Source organism: Triturus cristatus, chromosome 2_1 (assembly GCF_964204655.1).
Source record: "Triturus cristatus chromosome 2_1, aTriCri1.1, whole genome shotgun sequence".
Lineage (NCBI taxonomy): Eukaryota > Metazoa > Chordata > Amphibia > Caudata > Salamandridae > Triturus > Triturus cristatus.
In genome coordinates, this window is record NC_140581.1 from 504,933,046 (window position 1) to 504,956,350 (window position 23,305).

General features: G+C 43.5%; 1 protein-coding gene across 2 annotated transcripts in view; it reads left to right on the forward strand.

Annotated features, from left to right (window-relative positions):
• RAD17 (RAD17 checkpoint clamp loader component) overlaps positions 1–23,305 on the forward strand; it is a 472,816-nt gene that overhangs the window by 141,048 nt on the left and 308,463 nt on the right. For both annotated transcript variants that reach the window (XM_085632384.1, XM_085632385.1), the window contains exons 7-9: positions 15,785–15,837; positions 15,953–16,078; positions 16,191–16,260. In XM_085632384.1, coding sequence (XP_085488510.1) covers positions 15,785–15,837; positions 15,953–16,078; positions 16,191–16,260 — 249 coding nt within the window. The remainder of the gene's footprint in view (positions 1–15,784; positions 15,838–15,952; positions 16,079–16,190; positions 16,261–23,305) is intronic.

A 23,305-nucleotide genomic window follows, 5' to 3' on the forward strand; every position in this document is an offset into this window, starting at 1 on the left:
TCTAATGTTGGTAAAGGCTAATGCTTGGTGCTCTCTGCAATGTTGAAACAGCAACAACATGTTGCTCAGCAGGCCTTTTCTTATCCCTTTTCTGCAAGGGGCGCAGACCTCAGTCACATGACCCTGGATCCCCTCCCCCAGCACCAGGGCAGTTGCATTAACTGCCATTAACTCCTCAAGTTTATCTTGGGAGAGGCAGCACCCTAAAGACCCTGTGTATTACATTCAAAAGCATGTTGGAGAGGGACACGCTCTCCACAGCTGCCTGCATTTGCTAAGCAGTTCTGGCATTACCTCAACAAAGTACATCTTTTAGCAGAGCTCTTGAAGGAGGTAGAAAAAGACTTAAGGTACCTGCTCAGCATGTCCATGAGTGGAAACTCCACCCACACATCCTCTAACCATCCATCTTTTCACCTCACCTGCAAACGCAAAATGCCCAAACTATGCCTCCAGGTTCCCACACCCATAGTCCCTGGGCAATGCACTATATGGATGAATTGGCCTGGGATATTTGCCTGCGCTTTTACTCCTCTTCCCTCATCCCACACATGGTCGGGAAGTATGAGGCAGGTGTCGATGACACTCAACTTGATGGCCCCAACTTGGTCAAGGCAGCCTGGGTTCTTCTGGAGAAGTCCATCAGCCTGCATGAGAAGTTGGCACTCAAGCCAGACCTCACTCAATATCAAGGTCAACTCTGCCACCAAGACCCCAGACAGCTCAACCTACAGTCTGGTTACCTCAACCTCCAGGTAGAGTGTGTGCGTATACTGCATGAGGCGCATAAGCCCACCATGTGTACATGCTACGTGGCCAAATTGAGTTATTTCTATTCTACTCCATTTCAAGGCAAATAGATCCATTCAAAGATTCTGCACAAGGTATTATTTGCTGCCTTTTGCACTTTAAAAAGGCAGGCCTAGCATACACCTCCATACGCTTGCACATAGTCGCAGTTTCAACACGTGCAAATTAGGTAACATTTGTTCCTCTTCAGAATCCCTGTAGTTAAGGTCATAATAGTGTGATACTTCCCAGATCGTATTCTGCCCTGGTGTGCAATACTCATACGGCTCATAAGTCCTCATACGGCTCATGGGTCCATTCTTTGAACCTCTCCACTATTGCAAGTTGTGGTTTGTTTTAGAATGTAGCTTTCCTCCTTACGATAACCTTGCTCAGACACATTTGCAAGTTTCAAGCTCTAACAATCTAGAACCTTTTACCCAAGTCCACAAGGGCCTCAAGACTAACCCCAAGTTTATATCCAGGGTAGTCTCACCTTTCCACATCAATCAAATCATTGAGGTGCCCTTTTTTTGGCAACTGGATCCTTTAGTGGAAAGGGCTGTACACGTTCTAGACATTTAAAGTGCAGTCATACTATATCGACAGGACCAAGTCCTTTCGTAAAACAAACCGTTTGTAACCTTTGCAAAACCCTGAAAGGGACACCCCGTCTCTAAATCATGCATTGCAAGATTGTTAAATTAATGCAGACTTGCTTAGCTAAGGCAAATCATGCTCCTCCTGTGCCTCCTCAAGCCCATTCCACATGCCAGAATGCTTCCAGCATGGCTTTCCTGGGTAACATCCTGTTAGCCGACATCTGGAAAGGTGCCATCTGGTGAACTCAACACACATTGACTAAACACTATTGTGGGATATTCTGTGCTGCCACGGGCAGTGGTTGGCCAGACGATGTTAGGAATTTGGTTCCAGACATCTGAATCATCTGCCCACTAGCCACCACTTTCAGAGGAACCTGCTTTACGGTGTATACAGAGCATATGGATCTATAGACATACATGCTACACAAACGGAAAATGGTATTTACCCTGTGAGCATCTGTTTGTAGCATGTAGTGCTGTAGATTCACATGCACTCACTCACTTCCTAGGAAGCAATTAGTGATCACAGATGTTCAATCACTTTTTCAGTTAGTTTGACCATTCACAATACACAGCAAACACAAGGAGATGATGAACGGAGTGCTGAAACTTTTCAGACACTCACCCCCAGTCACAGATCTGGGTTTAATCCATCATCGTTCTTTAGCTCACTTCGCTACCCCATTTCAGATCCAGCCATATGCAAATCAGTCTTGACCCTGTCACTCATGCGAACAGTCAGGCCCGAACTGCCAAGTGCTCACTACGCCACCAGTTTCAAGCTAGTCTGGCTGATGAGGGGTGATGCCCCGAAAACGGTACCAGGATGCTTGTTTTCCGGTCCAGGGAGGGCCAGGCCTGGCAGTTCGGGCTAGACTGTTCCCATGGGGAACAGGGTCTAGGCTGATTTGCATATGGCTGGGTCTAAACTGGAACGGCTTGGTGAGCAATATAACAATGGATTAAACCCAGATCTGTGACTGGAGGTGAATGTTTGACAATGTTCAACATTCTGTCCATCATCTTTTTGTGTTGCATTCTCAATACACAGCACACATTATACTTGTCCTTGACACTTCACTCCACTTATACTACCGATTGAGCAGAAAACAATCTAAAGTGTTTAGCCTGTGTTTTGCCGTTCTCGTGAACTATGAGAGGACTCACAACAGCTTTTGTGACTCTAACTTCTTTGTACAAAAACAAGTTGTAGCATCCAGGTCCAACTCTAAATGATAGAATGATGTTGATCCACATGCAGAGCATGTGGATCAACAGCACTACAGGGTGCAAACAGATGCTTACAGGTTGGGTAACCTTTTCCTTACATCTTTGCTTGTGTTATTACTGTTTACCTCCCACAAGAACTTGCCAGATTGTGCTCGAGTTTTGCTTCTTTCCAGCTGCATTAGGTAATTCACTTTTTTCCTGTAATTCTCATTTTACTCTTTCGTTAAGTTCTTCCCTGTTCCTTTTATTTTACTTTGTCACTTTTTTATCACTTTTCACTCCTACTGTTCTGACACCTATGTGAGCATTTGGGAATAATTCCATGCCCTTAGGTGTTCCTCAGACCTAGTTCTTCTTAGGTCACGTGCTTCTTTACTTACTCCATGTTTTACCCACTGCCATCTAAGTCTACCGATGTCAACTTCTCTGGCTGCCTCTGTACATTGATAGATTTCATAATAATTTCCTTGGGAGCCAATGGTAATTGTTGTGGACACTGGGTTATGGCCTCTCTCAATTCTTCATTTCCTGTTTACTGGTTTGAATTTTGTTTACTTTTCTAAATGATTAAGAATGTCACCAAAGGAGAGAACTGACTCCTCCTGATTTGGTAGTGGCCACATTGTGGCATATCTATCCCAACGGGTATGAACGCTACTTAGTGCTATTTCCAGCAGAATACTTTGAATTTTCTCTCTTTGGAATCTTAAACAAAAATAAAGGCGTGTTAGGATCCAATTTTCTTCCTCCCTATTTTACCTAGAATTGTACTTTGTCACTAAGGCAGGGCTCATTTTGCCACTTATCTCCTCTTGTTATTATTCAGAAGGCCCTCCATTTATTTGAAATAAGGCTCTTTCACGATCATCAGCATTTTCAATTACCATAATTATCAAACCTAAATCTGTCTGATAGAAGAGATGCCCAAAATAACCACTAAGCAAAAAAGTGGTTATAAATGTATTGCCAAGTCAGAGATATAGTAATAACTTATTTTTATATTGCTCTAAATACTACACTTTCGCATTTGCAAGTGCTGTAAATCACAAATATTGCAAACATCATATTTATGGTGGTCCATTGACCCACCTCAAAATGATAGCAGGCTAGTCTGCCTTGCTGGGATTCAAATCATGACCTCCAGAACAGTGCCTTTGTCAGCAACGCACATTCAGCTAACTAAGTAGTTCTCCTGACATACAAAAGTTGAAATGAAGTACAGTGGTTCAGGGTTTCGTATATCCTCCATGAGCCGTTCCTGACGAATGTCAACCGCTGCAAAGACTTTATTAATGTATATATGTCTGACATTCTCAATGTTACTGACCTCTGAATTTCAGTAGCTTGACGCTATGAGAATTGCCAATGCAGGACAAACATGATTGTAAATAAGGAAATAGACAGATATATAGCTAATTTTATATTTTATTATATTTTTAATGTTCGAGGCATGTGGGCTGCTGAATTCATATCTGTGCATAGATCGCCGCCTAGTGTTGGGTCCGGATGATTGCACATTGTTGTCCTGGAAGAGTCTTCGAAGTATCACGAGATAGGGGACTCCTCCCCTGGACTACAGTGCGCATGGGCATCCTCTCCATCCTTAGATTGTTTTTTTCCGCCATTGGGTTTGGATGTGCTTATCTTAGCTCAAGTTCGGAAACTTTAGTTTAAGGCCAAAAGGCCTTTAGATCTCGTCGGTATTGTTCGCGTTCGGTATCGACCAGTTTATTTTGTGTTTTAGTACCTTCTTCACGCTTTTCGGATCCGCTTCGGTCCGAACATCGATCACCGCTCGACGATGGAATCGAGGACTCCTTTCAAGAGATGTCCTTTATGCCATGCGAAATACCCACACGTCGATGTCCATCCGGTGTGCAACAAATGTCTCTCACCGGATCATGACGAGTCTAAATGTATGGCCTGCGCCCGGTTCCGCTCGAAGAAGACTCTGCGGAATCGACGGGCAGCGAGATTGGAGGCACAGCAATCGGCGCCTGCCCCGGTCAACATCTTCAGCACCGAGGATGAGGAAGCCGAGAGCGTAGAAGACATAGACTCCAGCCATGCTTCCGAACATGAATCTCGATCGGAAGACGAGATGAGGTGATCTTCGAGGACGAAGACGTCGTCGACGAGGTAGGAGACTACGATGAGGCCCTGGGGGCCGAGGAAGATAGCTCCAGCGAAGAGCTAGGCCAACCCGTCGATACGGAGGCCGAGAGACAAAGTCGTCATAAGGCTCAGGTCGAGGGATCGCCTGCGGGCCTTACCCAAGATCAGTCACACAGTTCTTCGGCCCCGCCTCAAGGCCCGGCCTCGAACATTTCACAGGAGCCATTAATATCGAAGACGACTGGATTTCCTTCAGTGAAACCGAAACCATTCGTCGCACCGGTTACATCAAAACCGAAAGTGAAACTGGTTGCGATCGGATCGAAGGCCTCGAAGCCCTCCACTCCTTCGACACCGGCACAGGTCATCGGCACCGAACACACCAAAAGAGATTTTGGTGCCGAGCTCACCAAGACGGGTTCCGGCACCGAGCCAAAGAAGAAGGCCCTCGGTCCCCACAAGGCGCCTCGGCCTATGGCACCAAAGATTACGGCCCAACCCACAAAGGTCAAGGTGGTCGATCCGTCTGCGTCGACATCAAAGGGTGCGACGCCTACCAAATCATCGGTTCCAAGGAGCGTCGATACCCACCTTCGGATCGACGACCCAAAGACTGGGAATAAATCGGATACCGCTTCGACGCCTGCCTCCAAGGTGCCTATCGGTTCCAAAGTGCCATCTGCGTTCACCTTGCAACGGGTCTCAGCGTCGTTGCAACGCATCAGGGACCGGGCAACCCTCAAACCTACGTCGGGTCCCGAAACGCACAAGGCCGCAAAAGCACACTCGGCGCACATCACATTTGAATTGCCGTCGCCCAAGGCACCGAAAATGTTCGAAATTCGGACACGTGTCCACCAAACACAGACACTATCCGCTGGACAAATCGATATCGAGCCTTCACAGGCACACTTTATCGACGCCGACACTGGTAGGGTGATGCTCCGCAAGCGGAAAATCACACCAGACAAGGGTTTGGACTCATACAAGATTCCTTTGAAACAAAAACTGCCAGCAGATTCCGCACCAGTGCTTCACTAAACCTTTCAACCCTACCTTCAGGACCCACCGTCTTTTTCTCCTACGCATTCAGAGGCAGATGCCGGAGAGGACTATGTAGGGGATGATACCACTTACCCGGTGGATATCGATCCTGATGATCACATGCAAGACCCAGATCAGGCATGGGGTGACCCCACCGACCAGGGTTACGCACCAGATACTCCTGACACGCAGCTTTATAATATAAAGACATCTCCCACGGAGGACACTGCTGCCTTTAATGCCCTCATAGAACGGGCTGCTGCCAATCATGGAGTGGAACTCCATTCTGACACTGTGGAGGAAGATTTCTTAGTGGACACGTTCGCCTCCTCTGAGAAAACCGTCAAAACTCTGCCAATGTTGAAGGGGGTTCTGAAACCTGCAAAAGACATTTTTAAAGAAACAACCAGGGCACGGGTGTTGAACCCCAGAATCGAAAAAAAATACAAGCCAGCACCCGGAGACCCTATGTACATTAAGGGTCAGTTACCATTAGACTCCATGGTTGTTTCTAATGCTCGCAAACGAGCACATTCACAAACAACGGGTGATGCTCCTCCCCCCGACAAGGAGTCCAAAGTGCTGGAGACATCAGGCAAAAGGATAGCAGGGCAAGCAGCAAACATCTGGCGCATTGCCAACACCCAGGCACTCCTGGCCCGTTATGATAGGTCACACTATGACACACTAGAATCACTGCTACAACACTTGCCAGATGAATACAAAGAGGCAGCAGAGCTCCTTATCAGAGAGGGACAACTCCTTACAAATGCGTCCATCAAATGCGCACTGGATGCAGCCGACACTGCCGCAAGGGCGATCAACACTAGCGTAATGTTGAGGAGGCACGCATGGTTGAAAATCTCAGGCTTCAAACCTGAAATTCAGAACAATATCTTAAATCAACCAGTCAACCCAGACTTTTTATTTGGCCCCGAGGTTGACACTACCCTCGAAAAAATTAAAAAAGACACTGAAACTGTAAAATCAATGGGGGCTCTGCAGTCGCAGCAGTTTCGGAGTGGCTCCTTTCATCGCCCCGGGAATAGAGGAGCAGCTAGAGGTCAGGGGTCCCAGCAGCAGTACAATAAAGGGGGTACACAAAGTACCTATGATAAAAACAATAGAGGTGGATATCGTGGATCCAGCACCAAAGGCAGAGGACGTGGGTACGGCAACACCAGGTCCTCCCCCAAAAACAAACAGTGACGCCTTCTCCCTGCCCCCCGAACACATAACACCTGTCGGGGGAGACTCCAACAGTTCCTGTCAGTCTGGAAGTCCATCACCACAGACAGGTGGGTCAGGGAAATTATCCAGTACTTTTACTGTCTAGAATTAACGTCCACTCCACCCAACATACCGCCAAAGCACCGTCCTATGTCCGTAGAGCACTTGGCATTATTGCAGCAGGAAGTACTAAGTATGCTGCAAAAAGGTGCAATAGAAGTCGTGCCCGTAAACCAACAAGGGACAGGGGTGTACTCTCTGTACTTCTTAATCCCAAAAAAGGAAGGATCTCTCAGACCTATACTAGACCTGAGACACCTCAACCACTACATTCTGTCAGAGCATTTCCATATGCTCACCCTACAGCAGGTTCTACCGTTACTCAGTCAGGGAGACTTCCTAGCCACACTGGATTTGAAAGATGCGTATTTCCACATACCCATACACCCATCGCACAGAAAATATCTCAGGTTCACTATTCAGGATCACCATTATCAGTTCAAAGTTCTCCCCTTCGGAGTAACAACAGCACCCAGGGTCTTTACCAAGTGCCTAGCGACAGTGGCTGCACATCTACGGAGACAGCCCATTCACGCCTTCCCTTACCTGGACGACTGGCTTGTTCAGGCAAAGTCAGCCCAGCAATGTGGCAGCCACATGTCCCTCACCATTCACCTTCTTCACAGTCTAGGATTCTCACTAAATTACCCAAAATCACATCTTCAACCCGCACACGTACGCCAGTACCTGGGCGCGACCATAAACACTCTGACAGCCACAGCTCAGCCAAATTTAGTGAGGATCAACAGCATGCAACTGCTGATCACAAAGTTCAAACCTCAACACTCACTTCCGGCGCGAGTGTTCATGCAGTTGATAGGCATGATAGCCTCCTGCATTTTCATAGTTCCGCACGCGAGACTACATATGCGCCCGCTTCAGGAGTGCTTGGCACGTCAATGGAATCAGGCTCAAGGACAATTAACAGACCTAGTGTTGGTGAGTGGTCGGGCATACAACTCTCTGCATTGGTGGAATCCACAAAACCTTTGCAAGGGCCGACCGTTCCAAGAGCCTGTTCAGCAAATAATACTGACGGCGGACGCCTCTCTCCAGGGATGGGGAGCTCATGTACTCAATTACACAGTGCAGGGACTATGGACGACACAGCAAAAGAAGATGCACATCAACCTTCTGGAACTGATGGCAATCTTCCTAGCCATGAAGGCATTCAAAGTACACTTATGCAACAAAGTCGTGTTGATCCAGACGGAAAACATGACTGCCATGTACTACATACAGAAGCAGGGAGGAACACACTCTCCACAGTTGTCTCATCTGGCTCAGAGCATGTGGAAGTGGGCCATTCAAAGGCACATGTTCCTCATGGCGGAACACCTCCCAGGCAAGGACAACCAGATGGCGGATCTGCTCAGCAGACACAGCCACCAAATGCACAAGTGGGAGCTACATCCATCAGTACTCCAATTGTACTTCCAACAGTGGGGTCATCCAGAGATAGACCTATTCGTCACAAGGGAAAACGCAAAATGCCGCCAGGTTCCCGCACCCACAGTCGCAGGGCAATGCGATATGGATGAACTGGTCAGGCAGATTTGCGTACGCTTTTCCCCCAGCGCCATTAATACCGCTAGTGGCACGCAAACTGTGACAACACTCACTGACGCTCATCCTGGTTGCTCCAACATGGGCACGCCAACCGTGGTACACCACCTTTCTAGAACTTTCCGTGGTGCCGCATCAAAGGCTGCGGATCACACCCGCACTTTTAACGCAGAACCATGGCGAAATTCAGCACCCAGATCCGCAACAGCTGAACCTGGCAATCTGGCTCCTGAAGTCTTAGAGTTTGGCTACCTAAACCTGCCACCTGAATGTATGGATATCATCAAGGAGGCCAGAAGACCCACAACCAGAGCTTGCTATGCGGCTAAATGGAAAAGGTTTGTCATTTACTGCAACAACAATGACATTAATCCGCTGGATGCATCCATTCAAAACATCATCTGTTACCTCTTACACTTATACCAATGCAATCTGGCATACAGCTCCATACGTATACATTTAACCGCGATAGCAGCCTATCTTCAAAACAGGCAGCACCTCTCTTTATTCAGAGTGCCTGCCATCAAAGCCTTCTTAGAGGGACTAAAACAAGTGATTCCTCCAAGACACCCACCGGCACCAGTGTGGAACCCTAATGTGGTCCTCACCACATTAATGGGTCCACCTTTTGAACCTCTCCATTCATGTGAGATTCAATTCCTCACCTGGAAAGTAGCTTTCTTAGTGGCAATCACTTCGTTGAGAAGAGTTAGTGAACTCCAGGCACTAACCATTCAAGAGCCATTCATACAGGTTCACGCAAACAGAGTTGTACTACGTACCAACCCCAAATTCATGCCTAAAGTGATATCGCAGTTCCACATGAATCAGACTATTGAACTGCCTGTTTTCTTTCCAAATCCACAAAATGTCGCAGAGAGAATGCTCCATACACTAGATATAAAGATGGCCCTCATGTACTATATAGACAGAACAAAGGATTTTAGGAAAACAAAACAACTTTTCGTTGCCTTTTCTCCACAACACAAAGGCAACGCCATTTCCAAAGCAGGGATAGCCAGATGGATCGTTAAATGTATTCAAATTTGCTATCAAAAAGCTAAACGCACATTAACGATTCCCCCACGAGCCCACTCAACACGAAATTTAGGGGCGTCCATGGCTTTCCCAGGAAATATGTAGAGCAGCCACATGGTCCACTATACATACATTTACCAAACACTACTGTGTAGATGTACACTCAAAACAGCAGGCAGCTGTAGGACAGGCTGTTCTCAAAACCCTTTTTCAGACTGCTGCAGCTGGCACGGGCAGCCGCCGCTAATGGAGGGACTGCTATATAATCTATGCACAGATATGAATTCAGCAGCCCACATGCCTCGAACTGAATATGCATCTGTTCTTGGCATGTAGGGCTGCTGACATTCATATCGCCCACCCGGCGCCTGTAGCGGCTGCAGCACTCAGAATTACTGTATAGCATGGTCATCACTTACTGTATCTACTCCATTACTGCCACAATGGCGAAAAACAATCTAAGGATGGAGAGGACGCCCATGCGCACTGTAGTCCAGGGAAGGAGCCACCTATCTCGTGATACTTCGAAGACTCTTCCAGGACAACAATGTGCAATCATCCGGACCCAACACTAGGCGGCGATATATGCACAGATATGAATGTCAGCAGCCCTACATGCCAAGAACAGATGCATACTGGTAAGTGGCATATTCAATTATAGATAAGCATAGATAGATGTATAGCTAAGTAACTTAGTCATCCCCTAGCGTATATAGTTTGTGACATACACGGGTAGGCTGACTGTTGGGCTGCAGAAAAAAGGCAAATTACACATAAATTCTACCTCTATCCCAGTCTCAATATCTAGGGAGGCTGCATTGAGTTATTGAACTGAAAGCTTCACCTAGCCAATGCAAGTTTGTACCCTTCAGTGCAAATCGACCACGAAAACATCATTTTCACACTTCACATCCCTTGTCAATGATTCAGAAGCCTATAACTAATAAGAACACCTTGCACAACCTTTATGGCAGTGAAGGGGTAGACGGTCAACTTAAGAAATGTACTAATCTATGCAAAGTAGATGTGCCTGTTCATTTGAGAGATTAAGTCCATAAACAATGGGCTAGGTAGTCCGAGTTTAATTGCAGAGAATTATGACACGAAAGCTAAAGACATTTATAAAGCATATTGATCGGGCCATGACAACATTCTAGAATAGGAAATTTCCTAGTAATGGATACTCGCCTACACTTCTATACCAGTTGGCGATGCTCATGCCTTCTTCACTACTGGTACTGTGGCAGAATGTGGGTCTCAAAATGTTTGTGATAATGTAACCCATTTTTCACTAATAAAATCCACAGTATGGGACAAAAGCCTGTTGACGATTGATAAATCTCATGCTCTTAAGAAGGATTGACTATATTCCCATTTGACCAAGGGCGTTGCACACCGGTCTCCCTTAACTAAGGACACCCTGCAAATGCTTTCTCATTAAGAAGATGAAATCTACTGACAACCCTCCAAACACTGCCTCTTCTGACCGTTCTCCTCTTTCCTGGAGAGGTTACAACATTTTATTACCTGGCTTACTAATGCCTCCTCCCAAAACAGGAACTTGTTAAAAAGCTCACCTCCTGAACTTCTAAACAAGTAGACAACATGCATTTACTAAGTCAATATAATATTCATTGTCCGCACTGAAGCAATTTTTTTTTAATTCTGTTTTATTGAGTTATAGCAACTTGTTGACAGCAAACCATAGGTACATACATATATAAAGTAACCAATGAGGGCTCGCTGTATCCATATGGTAGAGTAAGTTGTTACAAGTTGCAGTGGCTTAACGTCACAGTCATATCACTGCTTCACAAATGTCAAAAACAGTAATATTCACGACCATAATATAGGAGCTTACCACCAGTACCATTGTTAAAAGCATTTCAAAGACATAGCCCTGTATGGGTGTTTTATCAGTTCCCAATCTCCATCTTAATTGACATTTTAACCTAGGTTTATAGCCTCCTCATACCAATTTAATCAATAAGGTTTTTAGCCTAAAGAAGATGTATTTCTCAAGGAGAAAGGGGATATTATTAAACAAGTAGAGGAATTTCGGCTAGGAACTACTGTACCAGCCCAGTGGCTTAACAATAACTCCCATAACCCCCTCCAGCACTGTGCACGGGCGGCGGGCCCCTGGCCTGAGGGCTCCTTACTGGGTCTGGAGTGTGGATGCCCCCTTTCATGTGCTTAGCAGGGGGGCCCCTGCAAGTTTTGTTACTCCACTGTACCAGCCATAAGCAGCGGCAATATTTTCCATCTCTCCACTTGCCCAGTAAGCACCAGGCCATAGTTCTCTCTCAGCATCAGTTGTTTATCTCTAACAAATATACTGAGATATTTAACCGACTCTACGCATCACCACAATGGATATTCAGTGGGAAGCTTACCCATAAGCTTTGTAAGAGGGAACATTTTTCTCCAGTTAATTTGTGTTCCGGAGAGTACCCAAAGCGTTGTTACCCCTCCAATTATAATTTCTAAATTAGCCTCCGGCTGTTTCACAAATAGGATGATATTGTCTGTATACATTGACACAAGCAAATGCTTAGTCGGGAATGCTATTTCCTTTTGCAGGTGTTTCTCCCCTAATCATGACTATAAATGGCTCAGTGGCCAGTGCTGAAAAGAGGAGCGAAAGTTTGCACCCCTGACGAGTGTCTGGAAAGTGTACCCATTAACAGGTACCCTAGCCACGTAAATTAACAATCGCAATAGCTCCGGATATTGGAGCTAATCCACCATTCTTCATAAACAGGAGGGCCACTCCAATGAGTCAAAGGCTGTACCAGCATCAAGGAACACAGACTTGATGTATATAGGGAACATGGTATGCAAATTATTGAGGTTTCCCACCCCTGGTATAACCCCATATAGCTTCAGCAGCATCAAGCTCCTCATCAATAGCTATTACGTGGGCAAGAATATTTTTGCCCATATTCATAAGTTATAAAGGCTTATTGGATTTCCCATATTTTTCTTCCTTTGCTGGTTTTGAGATTGCAATGTTGACCTGCTTCAAGAATCGAGGGGGTTAGCATCAGTACACCGCTGAGCCCGCTGGATCTTAAATTATAAAATTCAGACATCAGGCCACCAGAGCCGGGTACCTTTCCACCCAGCATTCCTTCAATGGTAGTCATCATTTTCTGGACCCAGTGGGCTCCTGCGTGTAAGACAAGGTAAGCAAGTGCTAACCCATCTAGGTATTCCACAATGTGGAGGGTTCCCTTTTTGGATCATGAGGCATATAGATTTTAATAATCTGTTTTAAACTTCTGAAGGAAGGCAAGGTGTCTCAACTAATTCCCTGGTAGGTGACCTCATTGAGTGTATAACTGCTTGCTGGTGGACCTTTCTCGGCATCCAGGACTATGTCCTGCTAGCACCCTCTCTCTCTTCCCCAAGTGTTTGCTCTCTCTTTCAGCCATCTCCCTGTAGGCCAGCAGGGTTTAATTATTTCTTTAAGTACCTTAGAGGAATGGGATGCTTCATATCTAGATTTGAGATCAGCTGAAGTTTTCTATAGTCTGTCTGACTGCGTATGAATGGATCACAGCATCCTGATGTGTTTACCTTTCATGAATTTCCTGACACGTATCTTGAATGTTTCCCAAACAGTTGTGAATTGGCCAACTGGCCTAGTGTTAATTTCAAAGAATGCCTTTAAGGCAGCCTGCATTTCGTTCTTGAAGGCCGAATCTCTAAGGGAGCCCTTTCAGAATCTCCATTGCTTAATTTGAGTCGGTGGTTGCCGATGGGGCCACCAGCACTCACGTTTGGAGACCGGCACATATTTTTCTGCATCTGACATTTACTGGGAACATTAGGCGGAAAAACAAAGCAGAAAGACCCCAGACGAGAAAGATGGAAAAGAGGCACGATATGGATTCAACACTAATTAGCCGTGGTATTGGGCATGCTGACATTTAATTGCATCAGCCCTGGGATTCTGAGCCAGGTTTGGACACCATCACTCATATTAATACAAAATAAGCATTGGGAATCTCCATCTAACATGCTGTCACATTGGGTTTCGAATCTCTAAAGTTAGGATCACATGAGAGTGGTCTGATAAAGTCTGAATCAGTTATTAACCTTTTGCCAAGCCCCCAGTTTTGAACTAAAGTACAGAGAAAGCAGTTTCTTCACACCTGCAAACTTTATCAATATAGCTTCCTAGATGCCATCAATTCAGCTTCTGCCCCAAGCATGGCATGGGCACAGTCTTGCAGTATGTGACAGAGAGCTTCCTAAATTTCATTTCCAAAGGGCGTCTGGTGGTCTTGACCCAGCTTGGTCCTGCTGGATCCCTCCGCAACCTTTTGATACAGTTGGCCATGCCATTCTCCACGACAGGTTGTCCTTGATGTCCGGTTTAGAGATTCATGCAACTAGAGAATGTACCTTCTTCCTAAGTAATTTACACTCCACATTATAAATTCTCCTCAATACCATGTCTCTTTAATATTTATATCTACTGCTACTTCACCTTTATTAATATGTAGGAATTAGATTTTTTTTTAAAGATGCAGATGGCGTCCAGAATCGTAAAATTCTAAAAGGGGCGGAACAGGAGTTTGGTAGCTGCAAGCTTCGTCATTGATATTAGCTCAATAAAACAGCAAAAATATTTTAGTCACCGTGGCACTCCTGAAAAGATCAACAGCACGTTTCACAAGTCCGCCTTTAATAGATCTAGTCATTTTAGCAGAGATGAGAAGATTAAAAACATAGGCGTTGTACTGGATTCAGGTCCTGCTTTAAAGACACAAAATCAACAAAACTGGCACTAGTGTTTATTCATTTTGCTCTCTTTTATAAGGAAAGTAACTTATCTCATTCCATCTTATGTTAGGGGCACAATGGTGGGAGTACAAATCGGGCTATGATTACTCCTTTAACACACTATATATTTGAGAATTACTAAACACTTTATTTATAATCTAAAGATTGCAAATAATATTGGTATTGGAGTACTGAAGGTCAGTGGGTTTCTCTCCCAGTGAAAGTAGAAAACAGAATTCAGTTTAAAAGCATGTGCATCCTAGATTTATTGAACACTAGAGCTCTGAATTCTACTCTCAGCATTTACTGTGGAGTGGAGGCAATGCGAGCAGCTGCTAAGGCCACATATACAAGGAGGATTTCCTCCTGTCTTACCCATTGCTACATCATGCATTTGCCCACACTTACACCTGGTTTCAGTGCACACTGCAGTAGAGCTTTTGTGGCATTCTCCAGGAGTATGCCTATCAAAAACCTATGCGGCACATCTTTCACCTACCCACATGCAGTCTGTCAATATTATGATCTTTAGACTTTCTCACAAAGCAATGCTAAATTTGGCACGACAGTTCTTTGTAAGGTATTTGGCTAGGCTTAAGTTGGCCAATTCTGCTTTCTCCTTTCCTTCTTTTTTTTTTTTGTTTTTTTGTTTTATACTTCTTTTTATTAAACAAGTGTCAGCATCAGTATACAGTTTAAATACAATACGGTTAAAATACAAATGTCTCACCATCCAGCACTTAACGTTAACAGATAGTTATTTGGGCACAGTCAATACGTGGATACTTCCTGTCCTGTTGTCTCCTTTCATTCTTATTGCTCTGGAATCTACTTACACTTTGAGAATGGGAACCAACAAGACCGCAGGTGAAGGATCAGTTTACTGTGACTCCATTATTTATAGTTGATAGGCTCTTTCTCGTTACCAACACTGAACCTGCAGTCACTGGTTTATGGACTCTGGGTGACAGAGTACCAACTCTTTGATAGTAAAAAGCCATTGGGCTAAAATAATAAAGTAACCATGAAGGTAGCTTTATCCTAATGATATAAGAGGTTTAAAATGGATCTCTTGGCCATAGGGTGGAATGGAAATGTTCTAGCTACAACACTTTATATAGTTTTTAGAAACCTGGGACTCACTGTTTTCCATGGTTGTTGTTGTGTCTGAAGCCATGATGAATATGCTGTAGGAAAGCACAGTGCGACATTCTTTATACAATATTTAAAATTCAAAGATCGCATTGTCCTAAAAACACTATTATAGAAAATGCTGATTCCTGGTTATTATCGTATTTTCTTTTCTTCTGTAGGATATGCCGAACCAGTTTTATCGTGACCCCCCAATTTTACATGAAGTATTGAGGTATGTTTTAAGACCCCTCTTCTCATGCACTCATTTCAGCTCCCACTTATTCAGTGCATTTCCAAGATACGTTGTAAAGCAAAATATTATGACTGATCTATGATTTCATTTGCAGGAGGTTTGTACGAACAGGTCGCTGTCCTGTGGTATTTATTATCTCTGACAGTCTCAGTGGGGACAGAAACCAAAGGCTACTCTTCCCAAAGGACGTTCAGGAAGAGCTCTTTATTTCCAATATTAGGTAACATGATACTATTTATTTAAATTTCTGTAATCAGAACGTTGATTATGTGCGGTATAGCTGACCTAAATCGAATAGATTGTTCTATAACTTTCATTTTTGACTTTGACAGTTTCAACCCTGTGGCTCCCACGAGTATGTTGAAGGTTCTGAACCGCATCGCTACAACAGAAGCTAGTCTGGTAAGGCTTAGACAAATTCTCCAGTTTTTATTCTGTGTACTCTGGAAGCTTTCTTCAGGAGAATCAGTCTACTTAAGAACATAGTTTGGCAGAACTGAGTACGTTTTTTAAAATTTTTGTTATTTGTCCACCGGAGACTCTTGTGCCACAGGCAAGTAGTGGTAACCTGTTCTCACACCACTCTATTTTCAGAATACGTTTTGACTGATGGCATCTGATACCCTATCCTTAACTCCCCGTTGCATATGCCTTGCAGTCTTCCTTTCCAAGTCCAGTACACCATTAACCTCTATATGAAACAATATGGCTGTATTAGTCAATAAATAAATCATCTCCAGCCACTGCACATTGCCTCGTGGTAATTAACATGTGTATAATGTTTATCGCTTCAAAGTATGCCCTTCCTCTTTTTGCTCCCCTCCTGCTGCCCAACTCCTGAGGAAATAAACCATGCCAAGTTATTGACATTTGTATAGTACTGACCGCCATTGTGAAGGCATCATAGCGCATTCAGTGTCTGAAATCCCTTTCATGCGAGTCTGGAAAGGCCATCATTAGTTCAGTCTTTTTCTTTGTTGATATCTGACTGTGTGAGATTAGTAAACTTTTTCACTGGCTAGTTTAAAACATTATTTTTATATTGGTGTGCAGATACGTTTGTTCGATCTTGGAAGAGCTTTTCAATGGTGTGTGTGTGTGTTTGTGTGCGCGCGCTCACGCAGATAAATTTACCAATTGTTCTCTGAATTAGGTTGTCAGTTGTCCATTACATGGCCAAAATTAAGTATTCTCAATTAATGCACCATATTCCTGGCAGTTAATTATGTTGTCATTTTTCGGGCATGTTTAAGTTTTCCTTATCGAAGTTATTGTAGTCCTCTACAGAGCACTAATCTAATGGAAAACTGTTCATGTTTACCGCTAAGGATCATGATCAGATGAGGCCCAGTAATCCTCATGGTAACATAAAGAAATGGTCTGCAACGTTTTTAAAGCAAGCATAGTGCTAAATGAGTGACATTTCACCAGATGAATAAAACAGACAGTTGGAGCAACAGTGGAGCTTAGTAACAGTAGTGAAGTAACTGTGCTTGGTCACCTACCCAAGCACAGTGCAATGTAAAGAATGCTATTGAGTTACATGTTACTCAGGTCAGCTAACACCTGTTGCCGTTTAAGTAATATCCAAGTGAGAGCTTTTAGAAATGATGATGCTGCAACGCTATACGTTTGGATCCGGTGGATAATAGAGAGTTGGGGAACAAGTTTAAGCTTGACCTCCTTACATGCTGCCTATAGCACAGAATCTCACAGGCACTCCATGCTCATACACAGGCCAAGGAGAAAATAGACAACAATTGTACTCATTCAACACACTATAGATACTATCCATGGTAAGGAGGGTGACATCATTCTATTCACTTGGAGTATGAGAGGGCCTATGGACCTTCTCAAGATACATTAAGTCTTGGTTATTTAAATAAGCACCTTATACCGCTACGATCTAACAAATTTTCCTGAAGGTGGAGTTGATTTTGGTGTAGGTCATGTAATTCTTGCTATACCAGATAAGTAGCAATCCTTTTTAACAAGGGCACGCCATTTCAGCTACTTCACTCCATCTCAGATCCTGCGGTGGGGTATGCAGTATTGGATGGGGATCACACAAAACGAGTCTGTGCATGTGCAACTAATATTGAGGACCTGCCCTTCCTTCAGAGTGCAATGGTGGAGTGCAGATGGGAGTGAAGAGATACAATAGTAACATTTTTTACAAATAATGCTGGATCGGTCTCGAGCGCTGGGGTGGTATGGTAGGCATTCAGGATGGTTATCTGTGTGGTGTGCATGCATACCAAACACAACATAGTGCTCCACAGTATAAATAAATACTTCACTATACATTGAATTCCCTGGAAACACATCAAACACTGTCCAGAGGAGAGTTCAACCTGCCCACCATTGAATCCTCCTCTCATTGCTAGAATACAAAGATGAAGTGGACAGGTAGGTGAAGCTTTTAAAAAGTATGGGAAGGGTGAGAGGCCAAACAGCGAACTGTAGAGATTAATTGAAAAGTAGCAATCTAGTCATGAAAGAGAGAGACTCGGGGAATGAGTTGTATTGCAGCTCAGACATCTTGATGGCTTGCACTGAATTATACACTAACCGATATTCCTTCAATTGTCTGCACCTTTGAAGGCTTTGAAATGTATTTTATTGTGCACTTATCCTTAAGATTTTTGCTGATATTTTTAACCTCTATTTATTAATTTTATTTTTGTGTAACAGTTTTTATATTTTATTTTCGACCCTCACAGTTCCCTCTTATTATCACTGAGCTGTATATTAACTTTACTTTCACCTATATTTTAGATTAAGCAATCAATTTATCTGGCTTCCCATTTTAGGCACTTTCTATCCCTTCCCCAGTTCAGGTGCTCTTTTGTTGCAGGGATTCTGCTCATGCACAGAACTATGCGCAGGAAACCAGGACCTCAGTGAATTGTGGTGTACCAAAAAACTCACCTCAGTACCCAGAACCCCTATCCGACTAGCATCAGTGTCTCATTCGTTCTCCGTATCATCTCAGAGCTACCAATGATTAGACAACCAAGAACAAGCGACTTAGAGTACTCTCGGGAATGGTGGGAATCAGAAACACCTCTTCATTATTATTCTCATATCAGTCCACACCAAGAGGAATCAGAGACACTGTAAAGTTTAAAATGTTTATTTTTAACTACGTGCCCTGAGGAGCAATACTTTGGCTAACATAAGCAGACAAATGATTAAAAACAAAACCATCAGCATTGTTACAATACCATAGAAAATGAAGGGAGAAATCATATTACAAATGATAGTGGAAAACAACCACCCTCCCTTCGATAGTAAGCTAGTTTTATGAATCTAATAGAAGGTCTCTAGGCTTGAATGGGGAACACCATACCGTAAATATCAGCTTAGGTGAATCACATCACAGGATCAGCTCTGCTCTGTGTCTGGAAAAGGTTTTCTCCAAGTGTCTGAATCATGCATGCAAATGCAAAATTAAAGGCACCTGAGTTTCAGATATTTGCAGCTGTGTGCGTGTTATGGCTAGAGCGTGGGCCGATCAACCTGAACTCAAAAGCATACATTGTTATTTGACCTTGATGGCTTCTGCACACAGTGTTCAGACTAAGGTCGCGGTGCTCGTCTAGGGATGTGAACAACAGATCGTTCTCATGTGAAGAAAAAGCAAGCAAGCAGTTTTTCTTGTAATAACAGCTGCCTGCAGTGTCGAGTGCAAAAGCAGCAAAAGTGGCAAGATGGCGTTTTACATCTAAAGCGCTTATGCTAACATAGCAATGTGTGTACATAGAACCCCATCTCCACTACACTTTGGTCTGCTACACTTTGTATTTTTGCAGAAAGGACACTATACTTGGGGAATCTTGTATTATTTTCGGCCATCTTAGGTAAATGCTTCTCTTTGTTCCATCCAGACCGGCCATTTTCTCAGACTTAAGCTGTAGCTCTGTCTGCTCTTTGAGAGCATGTGCGAACCGACTTCTCCCTATTAAGCATCAGTTGCTGTGCAAAGGCAATTCCATCTGTGTTAAGTCTGCACATCTGGAGGGAAAAGCTGTCCTTTTTCACCCAACCTCTCTGTTTCCCTCGTAGTGCCTCCCATTAATGCAGGTAGGCTTGTTTATTCAACATGGCTTCCTAAATATATTTTCCAATGCATGTTTACAGTTTCATCACAAATCAGTAATCTGGGTCTTGTAGCAAAGTCTGTGGTCACCGTTTCACTTCTAACTTTTTTAACCAATATTTCACCTTATTCTACAGCTACATTTAGTTGAGAGGCTGCTCTCCGTAATTGTCGTTCTCTCTCATGGCACCCGAAAAAAAATTCCAAGCTATTTCTTGCTACTTTTTGGGGCTTCCTTTTTATTGCTGAAATTTGGTTAGATCAAACCTCTGTACATAATTTAGAACGTTCTACCCTACTTTGATATAAAGTTATATATTTCAATCAAACTGTTCGAGTAGGAGGTGGGGATGCAATGATTTATAGAGAGCAGCCTAATTGCTCTTTAATCCACCAATGCTTTCAAACTCACTAGGATTTTTGCAAGTGATTTGCACTATTTCACCTGAGTGTTACCTGTCTTATATGTCCATTTATCACCCTCTTGACTCTGCCACAAGTTGTTACTTCCTTATTGAGCACATTAGGACAAGCACTGTTAGAATATCCAAACTGTATTATCCTAGGGGATTTCAACCTACATCTTAATAGTCGTGTTGATTTGTCTTCTTAACATTTCTCTCAAACTATGAATTCCTTTGAGGTCACTCGGTTTGTACAGACTCTTACTCACAATAAAGGCCATACTTCAGAGCACATTTGGATGATAAATATTGCAGTCTCCATTATTGAGATTCAGTAACTTCCTTGCACTACTCGTTACTTGTTCTCCTTTTCTTAGCAAAAGAAAAAAAAACATCAATTGTCAAATTACCAGTCTCTTTAGTGAGATGTAATTGGAAGAGAGTCAATGACACTAAAGTAATAAATGCTGTACATATGTTACATGATAACTTGGTTAAATCCAGTTTTGTATATAATGCCCTATCTAGCTTTCATTCTGTCCTCTTAAAGGTTCTGATTCAAGAATTCCTTGTAAAGGATGTGAAGCACTAATAATACCAGTCTCAGCAAGCAAATGGTACACTTATAGTTTAAGGAATATTTGATTAGTCTTCAGACAGGTTGAGCAGAAATGAAAGAAATTCCTTTGGTGAAGCTGATCTAGGTGCATACAGACTACTCATTACATATTTAAAAAAAAAAACGTCTTCAGAGGAAGCCTGAATACCGCTTATCGTGTTAAGGAATGCCCGGGTCATCTAACTCATTATTTGTGGGGTTTTACGCTAGTTTGCTATCCTAGTAGACTTTCCAATATGTTGGGTCTGACGCTATATTAATGGACAACAGTACTTCTTCCCATTGTCCTGCTATGGGCTTTTTTCCCAAAGCCCTGACCTCATCTCTGTGGAACTCTATCCTTTTGAGCTCTACCCATTTATGAACTTAGCCTTTCCATAATACTATTGTGTTGTGTCTAAATCAGACTTCAGTCTATAACAGTAGTCTATTAGGTCATTACAAATGCCACTTCTGTAAACATATTGCTCACTTTTTTTGTTTTAGGCAAATGAACTGCACCAAAAGTTATCCAATCATTGTGTATTGGCCCGCCCTTCCTTGTGTAGCCTCCAGGTGCAGTTTGACTCCCTTATAGTATGATACAGTCACCGGGCAGTTCCAGACTATATGGAAGAATCCTGTGTCACTCTGAGCACATTTGGGGCATGTTGGGCTAAACCTTTTGGGTGTTAAACGTCTGTGAAAATAGTTTTAATGTGTTTACTTGATGGTTGCTTTGGGTGCAATCTTATTTGAGTAAAGTATGCGATCCCAACCTTTGTCAGCAATCGCTATGCTTAAGCCTTTACCCGCTGTATTTTTAGAGCGTTTAGATGGTTTTTCTTCTCTGTGATAAGTGTGTGGTAAAACCATGTTGCCAACAGTCTGCCACATTCCAGGACTTATTGTGTTTGCGGTTCTCTGTTTGGATCCTCTCACAATATGTTCTGAAATTTATTTTTCATAATGTTATATTTCAAAAACTTTCTCCATGTGAGTCATTTAGTTAAATAGCATGAGTCTGCCATTGTCATAGCAGTCTCCTGCTGTTTCCAGTCTTATTCTCATCCAGAGCTGCAGCTGCACTGCTGTGAAATAGTCCCTGGTCTTTGGAAGCCTAATTATAGGAAGGGCGATTCTCCTTGTCCTAACTAAAGCCTGCCTCCAACCGCTCATCACTGTTGCAAGCAATATGAGTCTGTTCGGATGGTGTGTGTTTGCCCATTAGTGAGTCAGTCAGTTTCATAGCTAATGTATCTATGAGACCTATCTTTGCCAGTTATATGCCTTCATTCCATTTTGAAACACACTGCAGCTGTGCTGGCAAAGAGTACATTTTAAAGCCATACACTCTCAGCCCTCCCTTATCTTTTGTTAGTTTTAATTTGGTTAAAACCACCTGATCTCTGGAAGTGCCTTGGATCAAGTCTTTGAAAAAGGATTTTGAGACCAATATGGGGAGCATGCTAAAATGGAAGAGTAGTCTGGAAGCCTGATCCTCTAGGCCAAAGCTATGTGCCCCATCACCAAAGTGGCAGCAGTGTTCAGAACTCTGCTGTGTTTTAGGTTTGTAAGTGCTTTCCTCAGGTTTCCATCCCTTACATTATTTTCTATATGAAAAAATTTGGATATCTAAGCATCTAAATGTATGTGGTTTCCATCTTATTGCCTGCTCCTCTATTATAACTGGGGTACTATCCTGTTCCAGTTCAATGTTATGGTATTTATTTTTATAGAGCACTTGTGTATCCGAAACTGTCTTAGTGCAGCCTTTTTTAAGGAAGCCAGTCAGACCTGTGAATTTCTTTTGCTGGAGGAGAACCTACCATAACTGGACACAACTGGCTTGTTGATTAAAAACCCATGTTTTAAGTGCATTCCTGAAATGTAGGAGATTGATCAATTCTTTCAATTGGAGAGTGAGAGAGTTCCATATCTTAGTTGTGGTTATGCAGACAACAAAACTTTTACCTCCCCAGTGGGATTTCCTGAATTTGGGCCCTATAGATTTTTTTGCAGCCACTGTGTTCAAAGGTCTGGTGAGAATATATCAGGAAGCATTTTATATTAAATACGTTGGTCCAGGGGGGTGTGGCCAAGCGGTCCAACATGGCGGACACGCTTTAGACTAGCTCCGAGGCCCGCTCCTTAATCCTTCCAGTATTCTGTGCCATCAGAACGCTTTATCTCTTCCCAGTTGCTTCTACCCGTGCCTGCCTCTGCCCACCGTGCTAGAGTGCCGTCCCCTGGCGAATTGGAGACGAAGTGACTACCTGGCGGTGTTGCCTGTTGATCTGTCGCTCTGGCCTGTGCAGCGCTGTGCGTCTGCGCCTTTGCTGG